Source organism: Podarcis filfolensis, assembly GCF_964270895.1.
Source record: "Podarcis filfolensis genome assembly, chromosome: 1".
Classification (NCBI taxonomy): domain Eukaryota; kingdom Metazoa; phylum Chordata; class Lepidosauria; order Squamata; family Lacertidae; genus Podarcis; species Podarcis filfolensis.
The window spans coordinates 9,563,047-9,576,708 of record NC_139604.1 but is presented as its reverse complement, the minus strand read 5'-3'; the positions used below and the strand labels follow the sequence as shown (position 1 = coordinate 9,576,708).

The window sequence follows — 13,662 nt, the reverse complement described above, 5'->3', positions numbered from 1 at the left end:
TCCTACTCATATTGAAATACTGCCCCTCAATGAGGCCAAATTTAGATTCACAAAATGTGTACAGTAGTGGTATGCGTACCCCTGCACCCCTCCAGGAAAAAGCACTGTATATAATCAAAATAAAAACAACAACCCAATAACACCCACCCACCCCCCAGTTTACATTTATATGTAAATACTGCCCTCTCCGAGGTCTCTGGGTGCCATTAATCTGTACAATGAGTGGGAAGGGGGTGGTGGAAGAGGAGCTGCCAGACATGAATGTACTCTGTGCATTGGCCCAAGGTGTGGGAAGGTTCAAAGAGAGAGTGTCACCTGTTACCTCAAAGTAGTTCGTATGAAAATGTTGCATTTCTGATTATTTTGCTTTTCTCTTTTAGTCAACAGATAAGCAACGGGCCCTAGAAGAAACCAAAGCATATACAACACAGTCTTTAGCTAGTGTAGCCTATTTGATCAACACCTTGGCCAACAATGTTCTACAGATGCTGGATATCCAGGCATCCCAGCTTAGGCGTATGGAATCTTCAATCAACCACATTTCGCAAGTAAGAAAACTTGTTCTTTATGTTTGCTTAGTTTGTATCAAGCACCTAGTGTGGTACGGTGGATAGGATGGGACCCAGATCATAGGGGGGGGGATCCGAATTCAGTCCACTAAATGCATTTGATGACCTTGGACAAATCAGCATCTTCACAAGGTGGTTGTGAGGATGAAATTGTACAACCTGCATGTGGTGGAAGGTTAGGAGACTCAAAGAGATGTTGCCACAGATACAACTTGAAAAGAATTTGGCTTATCAGTATGATCTGGAAAAACTACCTTACTGCAGTTTGCAGTAGCAGGTCAAACTTTCTTAAAAAGTAAGGTGATTTGTTTTCTTTTTGCCTTCAAATGGTGTTTTAATTAAGACATTTTGGGGAATAATTCTAGTAGATTGGGAAAAAATCCAGGTGGTGTGCATTTCTCCCCTTTTCTCCTGTTACCTTGACTTTTGTTAGTTTAAAATCTTGATCGTCTTTCTAAAATTTGTAATTTTGATATGCATTATTAATCCAGGCAAGGGTAGTATAGAGAATGAAATGTCTTTCTGCTAGGAAATCGATTACTCCTTTTTAAATATCATAAATGTTTCTCCTGGAGCTTGAAAAAAATAATAACAACCACTTCATTGTGAAGTCTCAATTCCACTTGCTTAACGCCGAATAGGGAAATTTCTTCATAGCCTGCGTGTAAAGAGTCTCTGTTATAAAACAGTATATGCATAATGGGACATGACTCATGAAGGTTCCTAGCTGAGCTACATGAAGATTTCCAGTGTAACATTAATATACACTGATTATTATGAATTAGTGAAGGTTAAAAGATTTAAATGTAATTTGTGATTGTGCACTGTCGGTCCCAGTTTTCAGAATGAGTGTTTTGTTTTTGTTTTCTGGATACCCCTACTCTCTGGGAAAAAAATAATTAAAACAATAATTCTGGCCAGCTAAAAACTATTAACTCATTCATGCAAAATGTTGTAAATATTGAAGTGGTATGATTTTAGTAGAGGAGAGTTATGTTTATAAAATTTGTTAGAATGTGCAATGTATTAATAGTTTAAAGCAAGCTAATAGAGCTTTAATGATATTTGAAAAGCAGATTTTGAAAATTGAAACATTAAAAAATATTTTTGATAGCACTTGTGTTTCTTTGCCTTGGTGGTTTTTTAACGAGCTTTTAAAAGACTCTTATGATAAGTTCATCAAAATAGAAGTCTGTACATGACTGGATAAAGGCTGTATTGTTTTTCTTTTTTTGCTCAGTTAATAGATGTATAGCAATTGCATAGTAGCACTTTATTTTTCTTCACGTTCTAATCTGACTTGCCAGTTTCCTAAATGATCAATTGTGCCAGTGGCTTTCCCATGCAGTATTGTTCTCCACATTCAAGTATAATTTGACCTCCTAGCGAAAGTTGATCTATTGGATCCTGCAAGGAAGCAAAGGCAGCAAAAACTTTGCAAGGGCGATCCTGGTGGTTAAGCCCCATTCATGTTTTTTGCATGATGCCATGTTGCAGAATGAGGTCAGGGAATGTCACCAGGTGAGACCCTCGTCTCCATCTCCCACAATGCAACCTGTTGCAAAGCAAAGTTGTAATTGTTTGCTTGCTCAGCAGAGTCTTTCCTAGTAATGTTTGGAATGGCCTTTGTTGGTAGCAGCATAACTGTAACCATTTGTATAACATAAGAGGAGATAGCTTTATGGAAGGAATCTCCTGGGATCCTAGGGCCTGGTGCTGCTGCTGCTGCTGCTGCTGCTAATAATAATAATAATAATAATAATAATAATAATAATATAATTCATTATTTACACCCCACCCATCTGGCTGAGTTTCCCCAGCCACTCTGGGCGGCTTCCAATCAAGTGTTAAAAACAATACAGCATTAAATATTAAAAACTTCCCTAAACAGGGTGATCTACCACTTCTTCCTGTACAAACATTGAGGCACGAGCAGTATGTGTGGTTCGTGTTTCAGGAAATGACATCTCTGCCAGGACATCTGCTCAAGTTACTTTTTCTAACAAGAAAATTAAAGCTGACATTTGGGGGAAATGTTTACAATGAGCATGGTAATGACCACAACAATATATGCCATCTATCAGTCGTCAGAAGCATCAGAGGCTAGCTTTTAAGTCTTGCTATGTTTACTTACTTACCGTATTTTTCCGTGTATAAGATGCCCCCATGTATAAGACTATTTTTGGGGACTCCAAATTAAGAAAAACACCCCTCAGTACTACCCATGTATAAGACGAGCCCCAATTTTAAACCTAATATTTTGTTTAAAAAACCTAGTCTTATACTGTATATGGAAAAATATAGTATATAGCATTAATAGGATGCTTTTATGGTAACATTCCTACTTAATTCAGACATTTTAGATTCCCCCATCCCATTTAGGCAAATATGAAACTACTGTACAGTATATCTGTATAAACCAAAAATTCTGATATTAAATGAGAATAAATATAAATTATATTGGAACTTAGGGGAAAATTAGAGGTATAGTAATGACACCGACTAGCTTGCTTAATGTGTCTTAAATAAATTCATTTTACCAGTCATTAATCTCTAGTATTTTATTCTTTTATGCTCGCAGACAGTTGACATACATAAAGAAAAAGTGGCCAGAAGAGAAATTGGCATCTTGACCACAAATAAAAACACTTCAAGAACTCACAAAATCATTGCACCAGCCAACCTGGAGAGACCAGTTCGCTATATTAGAAAACCTATTGATTATACAATCCTAGATGACATTGGACATGGGGTGAAGGTAAGTGGTAATGTGGAATAATTCTGATTTATGAGTCTCCCTGTATGTTTTCAGAATGCAAAGATTTGTATGCAGGACTCCTTCCCTCTCCCAAATGGCAGCATGGTCCTTTTTCTGAACTCCTATTATTCCTTCTGTATCTCAGTCTTTAAAAAACAAAAACCCCAGCCTCCCTGCTTTTCTGGCTACTTGTGATATCTGTATTTTGAGAAATGGGTAGAAGGCTTTCAACATGGGAAAGAAAGCATTTGGTGCCATTCCCTTCCTTTGGATTCGGTTGTCAAACAGTACCTTTGTGACAACAGGGTATGTCCCTCTCCCTTTTCTGTTTGCATGTCCCAGATGTTGTCATGACCCAGATATAATGCCACCATGTGTGTGGCATTGGCCTCCAAGATCAAATACAATTTCCAGATTTGCGTGATATGCAAAATCTAGGGACCAGCTTCCTGTGTGTCTGTACTGGGAATTTTTAAATCACGGGAATAAATAAAAATAATAGTTAGGCTTCAGTCTGCATGTAGTTCTAACAGCCCTTGTAGCTGAGTCTAACAATGCTAAATTGTGAATCGAGTTACATGTGCAGTTTGTCTGCTTGATTTGTGCAGATACACATCTGATTGCATGTTCAAATTTTGTTCAGATTCTTGCATGTCTTTTCCTAAAGTACCCTTTCCCTGTGGTATTTTTGCAATTCGTTAGGCATATCTCAAGAGTAATGTGAATAAGAATGATTTGCAAGGCTTACAGCCATTCAGTCAGAATATTGCAGCAAGATAATGGCATAGTTGCATGCCATTTTATTTATTTCCTTGGGAATTATTTGAGCTTGCAGAGAAATAAATTTGTAGTGCAACCCTAACCATACCTACTCAGAAGTAAGTCCTATTGAATTCCATGGGGCTTACCCGCAGGTAAGTGGGGTTAGGAGTGCAGCCTTAGTTACTCATTTGATGGCTCCTGAACTACAGGCATTACATGCCTGTTTACATTTCAAAAAAGTGGAGATAAATATCATCAGTGAAGCCATAATGAATGTTTAAGTACACAAATATATTCCAACATTCTTCGCTTGGAGGCAAGTGTCACTTTAATTAGTTAACTTCACTGAAAATGCACAATTTTTCAACAAGTACTAGTCTTAAATATTGATGAATTTGAAACCTATTCTATAGTGCCTTTTAAAATGCATGTCTATAAGCTTTTCAGATTCTTACAAAGCTGAAATTGCTGTACCAGTTACACTAATGTTTACCCTTGGAGTGCAGAAAATGTAGTGTCTCTTTGATTTATGGAGTTACATTCTCTTTTCAGCAGTGTAAATATCAAGGAGACAAGTAGTGCATGCACACTGTATTATCTGAAAGGGAAATTCTGAATAAAAAAACTTGAAGAAGAAAGAAAAATGCATAAACAGTATTTACAGTGTTATACTATCTTTAATCATTAAAGCTTTAAAAATGTGGTAATCAGTTGTAGAGCTCTTTAAATAGCCAAATAAAACCTAATGCTGATATTTAGAGGTTTTAGTTCAATTCCACTCTGAATTAGCTGCTCTGCATATTTTTTTTTGTAAAAAAAACCCCTTGGTTTTTACAATTATAATACAAATAGATTATTTGTAATCGCTTCATGAACAATCTGGTTTTAAAGGTTATTTTGAAAAAAAAGTTCTGCAGAGCAATGATATAAACCATGTCTATGAAAATCTTTTTATAAAAGTTACTTTTTGTTAGCTACATCTCACAAGTAGTGTGAATAAGCTGGACCCATGACTGGCTTATCAAGCAAATTTGATGAGAAAAAATAAGTTTTGGGTTTTAATTTAATAAATCAAAAATAGTAATGTGTATATTTGATCAAGTAGGGTATGCAGTTCCATGAAACCTTCTGTAATGATGTTAGGTTAAACAGCAGAAGGCTTGTGAGAACATCTATATTGGGTAAAGTTTGGTCACACTCATTGTCTCTGGTATTGAATGGGAGTTGTGAAATATGCCACACATATAATTAAACAACCTGAAAATTATTATTTCTCAATTGGTTGAAATTTGTACATGCAGTAGTAAGATTTGCTTCATATTACTCTAAATAATTTTTTTAACTTAGTCCATGTAGAAATAAAATGTTGGTTGCCAGAGGTTGTTTCATGGGCGGGTTAATAGTGGCTCTCTAGCTGTCTCTCATGAAATAGTGTTTGAAACATTGAGTGCTGACCTTGGAGTTAATAGTGTCTTAAGATGATTCTAATAGTGGCTTTATAAATTTCATCTCGAAAACCATTACATATTCTGCTTTAATCACTCTTTCTATGATCTACTGATACATTATTTTGTTGATGCTAAATGCTTAACTTCTTTCTTTTTCCCCCTTCTCTCTTCATATCCTGAAGTTTCAACTAACCTTTCAATGCTTTTCTTCCTTACCTCTTTTATTTGCTTCATTTATGCATTAAGTGGTTGCTTAGATTTAAGGTAAGAAACGACAGGGCTGAATTTCATTCTTATTCTTCAGACTATTACATTCGGGGAGAGTGATAATTTCTGGTGGGTGGGGTGGGAGGGAGTACCTCCTTGAACACTATTCTTTGGTCTTAAAACGTTTTTTAAAGCATAACAAAATGATGACCATAAGGATCTGGATAATGGATGATTTTCATGATAAAAGAAGATACATTTGTGACCTCTGATCTCCCCCTGTGTAATGATCTTTTTATCCTATATATGATGTGATTTGATTACTTTTATGAATAGTGCTTGAATTTGCAAGCTTGCCTGTCTTGAAAAATCAAAAGTAATGTGGGGCATGATTCTTTTATGAAAAAGTGATGTTTACCAGCTAGCCATTCACAGCCCACTTCTGGGACTGCCAAACCTGCTAGGAAATACGTATAGTACTTACGTTAGACTGTTATTGCAAGTCAGTACACTGGCACAAATAGCTATGCTCAAATAAAAAACGTAAGCTATATTGTGAGACTGCCCTTATTTACATGGATTCCCCCACACTTTGTAGCTTTGAACGGTATTAGGAAGAGCTTAACATTTTTCTCAGTGTGGTCATGCTTGAACACAATCATTCATGTCATGGTGTTTGCAGTCAAAAGTTACAATATGGAAAAAGATGGGCATGCCTAAATTCCATTGGAAATCAATCTGATTTAAATGCTTGATGGTATTTAATCTGTGATCTGACTCTTTTATAATTGCATCCAAAGACATTTTAAAAATTCAGTTACTTTTAAGTGTGCTCAAGGGTTTCCGGCATCCAGTGGGCTTCTGGTTTTTTATTGGAACAACATATTCTTTCCAGTCCTTGACATGTCAGGAATTAGTTGTTGTGCAACCTATCTGGCTTGCCAGCTTGGAAAAGCACATTGCAGATCCCCCTGAGCACATGGAGCTAATTGTGTAGCTCCCATTGGAAAAGCAGCGGAAGATTTTGAAATCTGGTTGAAACTAATTAGAAATGTAAAGATCAGGTAATTGATTGTTCACTATGTTTAATTATACTAATAATTAAAATGTAATTTAACATAAGGCAACCTTCTTCAAGTTTGGAAATGTGGAGCATGCTTTCCGGTGTCATGAGAAACAACTGTGATGGGGAAGAATTAAGCCAAACTCGGGTTTAGGAAATGAAATTATTCCTAACTTGCTCTGCATGCTCAAATTATTTCCAGCAGCTTCATAGCTTAGATGAGAGATTCTTTAAGGATAGGGGGAAAAATAGCTTCTCATAAAAATGGATCAACATTGCACAATTCCTCCATCTTAAATATTTCTGCATATGTGTTTACTGCTTTCCAACATCAGTTTAGGAGTTTGAGCGTAGGTGCTCAGCTGGAACTGAAGTAGCAAACAAGCAGCATTTCTTACCCCTTTTCTGAGGATAGCATTTCATCATTCTAAGAATGCTATGAAGAATAATTCTCCCTTTTATTTTGTTAAGAGCTGAATTATCATAGAATCATACAGTTGGAAGGGACCACTAGGGTAATAGAATCCAGCCACCTATAGTGCAGGAATCTTTTGCCCAACATGGGACTCAAACCCATTGAAACTAAGAGTCTGAGCTAGATTGAGTGGAATTATCCATATGAAATTGCTGTTGAAGTCCAGCTTGGAACATGTGTCTTCAACACCCATGCTTATCAATTAACCAACCCATAATCTAGCCAGTTTATCTATACTTGGAATCTGCCATCTTCTGTCAGTGATTGGCAGGTATCTGCAGCTAGTTTTAAAGCAGCCAACACTAGAATCGTTAATGGATCCCTTATCCCTGGCTCCTAGATGCCTACTTAATATGTTGTCTTGCATTACTTTAAGAATATAGTCAGATTTCAGGAAGAGCAACCTATCAGTCTTCAGAAGGTAGTTAAGAAGCCGTTTAATGGTCTATGGGGGATACTTTTAAGAATGTGTTATAGCTAACTGTTGTCATTTAGGAAAGATGCCAGTCTTACTTAGGAGTAAGTACTATTGAACTCAGTGGGACTTGCCACTAAGTAACATATAGTGCTACCAATGCATATTGACATAGTTGCGTCTAGGATTCTAGTTGACTGAACACAGCATGGTATAGAGTTTTGAACTTGGATCATAGACATTCACGTTCAAATCTTCACTCAGACACAAGCTAATTCGGTGTCCTTGGGCCTGTCAGACTCTTTCACCTTCATCCGCTTCGCACAGGGTTCTTGTGAGTATAATATGGGGTAATTTCTGTGTATGCTGCCCTGAGCTCCTTGAATGGGTGGCATACAAATGTGAGGCAGTGATTGAAGGTGATAAAAAAAATATATCTGATGTAACTGACCATGGTAAGGAGCTCTCAGCCCCCAAAGCAGATATGTGACTCTCACCTTAGTTTTCCAAATATCTTTGAGCTGAAAATGGCGAGTCCGTTTGTGTGCCCATGCCCTTAACTGGTATGGATTTTGACAAAAGGGGGTGCGATGCAGAAAGGGACTTCCCCTTGATATATTTATTTAATTCCATTTATGGACCAATAAAAACATTCCACTACTAGGCTGACTGCAGAGGCGTACACATTCTGCATTTCCAGTGTTGGGCCTCCTCAAAATCCAAGTCTTCTATCATATTGGCCAGGTGGCCAATATGATGCCCTGCAGATGTTCAGAACTACAACTCCCATCACCCTGTCCATGCCAGCTGGGGGTTGGGATCTAACAACCCCTGGGGAGTAGCTTCTCAGATGTAGCCGGTTTTTGTGTGCACTGGAGCACATATGTATTGTTTGTCAGGTGTTGCAATTGAACCAACCCCGTGCGCAGATCCTTTGTTCCCTTTGCCAGGTTCTTGGTTTTGGGTGAAGTAGAAAAGCCTCAGCAGTTGTACAGACCTTTTCCCCATCTCTTTGTGCTTGGCCACTTCATTGATTTGGGTGAGAAGAGGGGCTGCTGTGGGGAAAGGAACCCTTTCCCTCTGTCCCGGACCCTGGAAGCAGCAGGGTCCATTGGAAATATTCCTCTCGCACCCTCACTGTTTACACTAATGCAAAACACCAACTTAAAATCCGCAGGGTATGCTTGAAGGCCACTTTGATAGCTATTGCTGAAGAATATGTATTTGCTGCTGCCTACACCACACACACATTTAGTGAGGAAATGCTGTTTTCATTGTTTCAGCAGTGCTTTCCTCCTTAATAATTCTGCATGACATGCGAGCAATATTAGATTATTGCGAGCGAGCTCCTAAAGCAGTTGGGTGAAGGAGAGATGATGTTTTGAATTTTAATCAAGGGAAATATATAAAAAAAGTATAATTGACAAAGACTGTTCTCTGTTTGTTGAAGCTTCACAGTTCATTCTGAAGATAAATTAAGAACCTCTTCTTCCTCTCCCCTGCTTTCCAGTTATTGAGTTTGGGAAAATACATATATATTTGGGATACTTAGTTCACTTAAACAATTTTGTAGCTTATTTTTCCTTTCACTGCTTGTTACACCTCTGTCGGCTCTTAGTTTTCTGAACTAAGTAGTAGATCTGAGTACAAGAAAATGGGGCTATGTATGTTTTGTAAAAGATTCCATCTTTTTCATCCTCCTTGAGGGTGTTGATTCTTTAATCTTTTCGTTTGCACAGATTCCCCCCCTGTTACCCCTAGCTTCTTGCCAATCTGGATACTGTTAAATCAAAGCCGTGTAAAACATCTTAGTCATTTCTGGCTTCTAAAATAGCCATGTAAAATCAAAGTTGCTTCTTTTTTAATGTCAGGCATATGTGCCACAATCCTGAAACCTTTGCAGCAATGCTAAGAGTTTGATCGTCCCCACAGAAACTTTTGCTTTCTTTTCTTAGAAGTCTAAAATATCTTGTCATTTAACAAGCTGCTTTTGAAAAATCCTCGTGTCAAAATCAGTTTGTGTGTTGTGGAGCTGTTATGCTGTAAAACCCAAGCTCCAAACACAACAGGGCTTATTGTTCCCTAGATTGTGACCACGGGAATGAAATTGAATATGGTGGGTTTCCGTCCTTCGCACTTGCATCCTAAAATGACACACACGTGATATTGCTTACATTTTGTAATCTATATTAGCTTTTAAAGGCATGCTTAACTTGTTGCAGTGTTCACATTCATGCTAAAAGTGGCCACATGAGTTTTTCCTCTTTATGTGTACATGCTGATGATCTGTGGCCAATCATGGCTGCTGTTGTAGCAGAGTGACTATATCTGCTTCAAAGACAACGACATACTTTGACTGTGTGAAGTAGCTCTCAACCTATTTTAAGATAAATTCTTGTTCTAAATGCTGTGATTTTTGTGTGGAAACCCCACAAGGTCACAGAAATTTTCATTGCACCTCTGGTGGAGGACAAAAGCCCAGTGATTGCGAGAGGTTGAGTCGCACGCAATCCTAAAAGAAAAATCATGGCGTTTGCCATATTTTTCTGTGTATAAGACTAGGTTCCCCCCACCAAAAAAAATAATGTCAAAAATCAGTGGATAGTGCAGAGGGTGGACTGGCGATTGGCTGTTGCCCCCAAAATAGGGGTCGTCTTACAGATGGAAAAATACGGTATTTTTTAAACAAGCATTTTACTAGCTTGCCTTTTAGTGTGTATCGAACCTGGATAAATATTTCCATGCCTAGTAGTGAATCTTGGATATTGTATGTAGAAAATGCAGTGTAGTGATCTCGAAAATTTATCCAGAAGAAAAAGTGAAGGCATGCTGCATTTATACAACCATCTTGTAACAATCATATGGGCCAGTTATTGGGGACGGACAGACAACTTTTGGATCCAGCTTTGAAATTTGAAAACCTAGTTTTCCCAGATTCAGAGATCTTTCAAGGTTGAGGTGTCTTTTCCATAATGCTCTACCTCATGCTCCACGATGTGGTGGGCGATCCTGTCTTCTAAAAGTGTTGCTTTTTAAAATATGAAATTTTAGATTCAAAGTCCAGGGATAAGGTACCGTATTTTTCGCCCTATAGGACGCACCGGCCCATAGGACGCACCTAGTTTTAGGGGGTGGGCCCGAAAATAAAGAAAAAAAATTTATTCCCCCCTCCCCCAGCCGCGGCTTCAGCGCGCCCCGCGCTCCGGGCAGCAGGCTGCTATCCGCAGCCTAGGGAGCCCTGCGGGAACTCCCGCGGGCTCCCCAGGCTTGCTGATAGCTTCCTGAAGCCTGGAGAGTGAGAGGGGTCGGTGCGCACTGACCCCTCTTGCTCTCCAAGCTTCAGCGAAAGCCTGCATTCGCCCCATAGGACGCACACACATTTCCCCTTCATTTTTTGAGGGGAAAAAGGGCGTCCTATAGGGCGAAAAATACGGTAGCTTTCCTAGCAGAGTGCGCACATACACACACGCACACACAAGCTCTTTCCATACACAAACACAAGTATTAGTTTTCCCATGTTTGTGATTTACGTGGAAACAAGCAGTTAATTTTTTTCTTTTTTAAAAAAATCAACCCACCATGATGCTGATGAACACAAAACATTAAATTATTCATACCTTGCATTTGCAGCTTCATAAATGTAATTTGTCATCAGCATCTCATGAAACAGATCAGTAAAATGGCTACCAATCGTAAAAAAATGAGGTGATCTATGACAGAAATAACTCTTGGTGATATAGTCTTTCTTTTATACAGAAAATGTCACTTCTTTTTTTTTTTTTAAAAAAGCCATATTTTATTAGGGTGGTGTTGCAAGTGAAGCTTCATTTCATATATGAAGTTGATTTATGAAAGTGCTTAGTGCAGATAGAAAGTGTCCAAATAGATACTTTGGGAAAAAAATTCTTTTGGGAAAGGCTGCAGTGTTTGGACTATAAAGCAGAAAGACCAGGCTTCCTCAACCTTGGCCCTCCAGATGTTTTTGGCCTACAACTCCCATGATCCCTAGCTAGCAGCACCAGTGGTGCTGTATGAGACCAGCACAAGTGCCCTTGAATGACAAGGACGAAGGGTGCAGAAGCAGCAATATTCCTACTGCTACACTGGCTTCTGTTACTTCAGAGTAGACTCTTTTCAGCAGAATGAGATATTCACCAATAGTTGGCCAGGTCTTTGCATCCCTCTTGGGAAGTGAGGATACTAGATTATTTCTTAAATTGAGCTTTTAGGATTCCTCCTTGTGCTTTTGTAATACGTGGTGTAAGGGTTTCACGTTACGTACAACTCATTCCCTGTCCTAGGCACATCTAATAGCTTCATAGACACTGCAGGTTGGTGGTGGGCAACCTCTACCCCCACCCACCCCGACCCTGAAGTTGCTGGGCCCAAACTCCCATCAACCCTAGCTAGCACGCTCTAGTTGGTCAGGTGAGAGGAGAGTTGGAATCAAATGACACCTGCAGGGCTGCAGGTTCCCCACCACTCAGTCAAACAAGAAATACCGTATTTTTCGCTCTATAAGACGCACCAGATCACAAGACGCATCTAGTTTTTGGAGGAGGAAAACAAGAAAAAAAATATTCTGAATCTCAGAAGCCAGAACAGCAAGAGGGATCGCTGTGCAGTGAAAGCAGCAATCCCTCTTGCTGTTCTGGCTTCTGGGATAGCTGCGCAGCCTGCATTCGCTCCATAAGACGCACACACATTTCCCCTTACTTTTTAGGAGGGAAAAAGTGAGTCTTATAGAGCAAAAAATACGGTAAGTGGTTTCCTGAAATATATATTAAGTGCTTTTGAGAGACACTTCATGTGTTGTGCTGTGGCAGAGTTGCATTTGCTACCGCTAGAATGTGTAGCCAGGGTTCCGTAGCCAAACCCCTAGGCACGTCCCCTGGACGCATGCAATGCAAATGTATTTTTAAACTTTATGTTTTATATAGTTCAGGGATATATTGTGGCCCTCCAGTTGTGGTTGGACTACAACTCCCATCAGTCCTAGCCAGCATAGCCCAGTGGTCTGGAGTCGTAGGCAAATAATATCTAGAGGGCCACAAGTGAGCCGCCCCTGATTTGTATTATAATACATAAAGTTTGGAAACCCATTTGTCTTTCATTTATAGCCTACATTTCAGTAAAATATCTCATCTGTATTTCTAGGCTGCAGTTCTAAACCTACTTTCTTGGGAACAAACCACATCCAACCCCGTGGGGCTTACCTCTGAGCAGACATGGGCAGGATTGGCATAGCTAGAAATGCAGTGAGGGAAAGGATGTTGCCTTGAGCCTAGTAAGCAAAGTTTGCCTTGAGATAGGCACACTTTCCTTGTGGCTGGTGATTGGAAGTTAAATGTGAAATCAGTCAGAACAACTCTTAAACACCCCATAGAGCCACAAGTCCTTTGAGCACATCTTAACTATTATATGTAGAAATTGCACATAGGTGCATGGCCACTGGGGCTTCTACATTATTATTATTATTATTATTATTATTATTATTATTACACATTCCCCTGCTTTTTTAATGTTGCAGATCAGTTCCCAAAGGGCTCTTAATTTATTCTCAGTCGTTGACCTGAAGAGTTCAGTGAGGTTTGCTTTTCTTCCCATTGCCTCTCATGCAGGTTAGTACACAGAATATGAAAATGGGTGGCCTGCCTCGTACCACACCACCCACCCAGAAGCCACCCAGTCCGCCAATGTCAGGGAAAGGAACGATTGGGTAAGTACAACTTCACGCGCATTGGAAAGGGGGCAGGGTGCAAAAAGGGAAGGTAAAAAATCCTTTCTTGCTTTTACTATTGCTTCATGGCTCATTAGTGCCTCAAAATGACATTGTGGGCTTTGGAGGTGTCTTGTCTCTCTCCCCCCTGTAGGCAGATAGCACATTCATAGCCTCGCCAGGAGGCGGAAATAATGGTTGAATATGGTTTCTTTCGGCAGGAGCCTTTTGGGCTTTTGTTTGTAG

At 39.2% G+C, this 13,662-nt stretch overlaps 1 protein-coding gene across 15 annotated transcripts in view; it reads left to right on the top strand.

Annotated features, from left to right (window-relative positions):
* ABI2 (abl interactor 2) overlaps positions 1 to 13,662 on the top strand; it is a 75,118-nt gene that overhangs the window by 42,222 nt on the left and 19,234 nt on the right. For 8 of the 15 annotated variants that reach the window (XM_083630216.1, XM_083630223.1, XM_083630222.1 and 5 more), the window contains exons 2-5: positions 381 to 548; positions 3,151 to 3,327; positions 5,784 to 5,801; positions 13,319 to 13,416. In XM_083630216.1, coding sequence (XP_083486342.1) covers positions 486 to 548; positions 3,151 to 3,327; positions 5,784 to 5,801; positions 13,319 to 13,416 — 356 coding nt within the window. In that variant the 5' untranslated portion in view covers positions 381 to 485. The remainder of the gene's footprint in view (positions 1 to 380; positions 549 to 3,150; positions 3,328 to 5,783; positions 5,802 to 13,318; positions 13,417 to 13,662) is intronic. The other 7 variants (XM_083630225.1, XM_083630224.1, XM_083630221.1 and 4 more) reach the window with 1 other exon arrangement.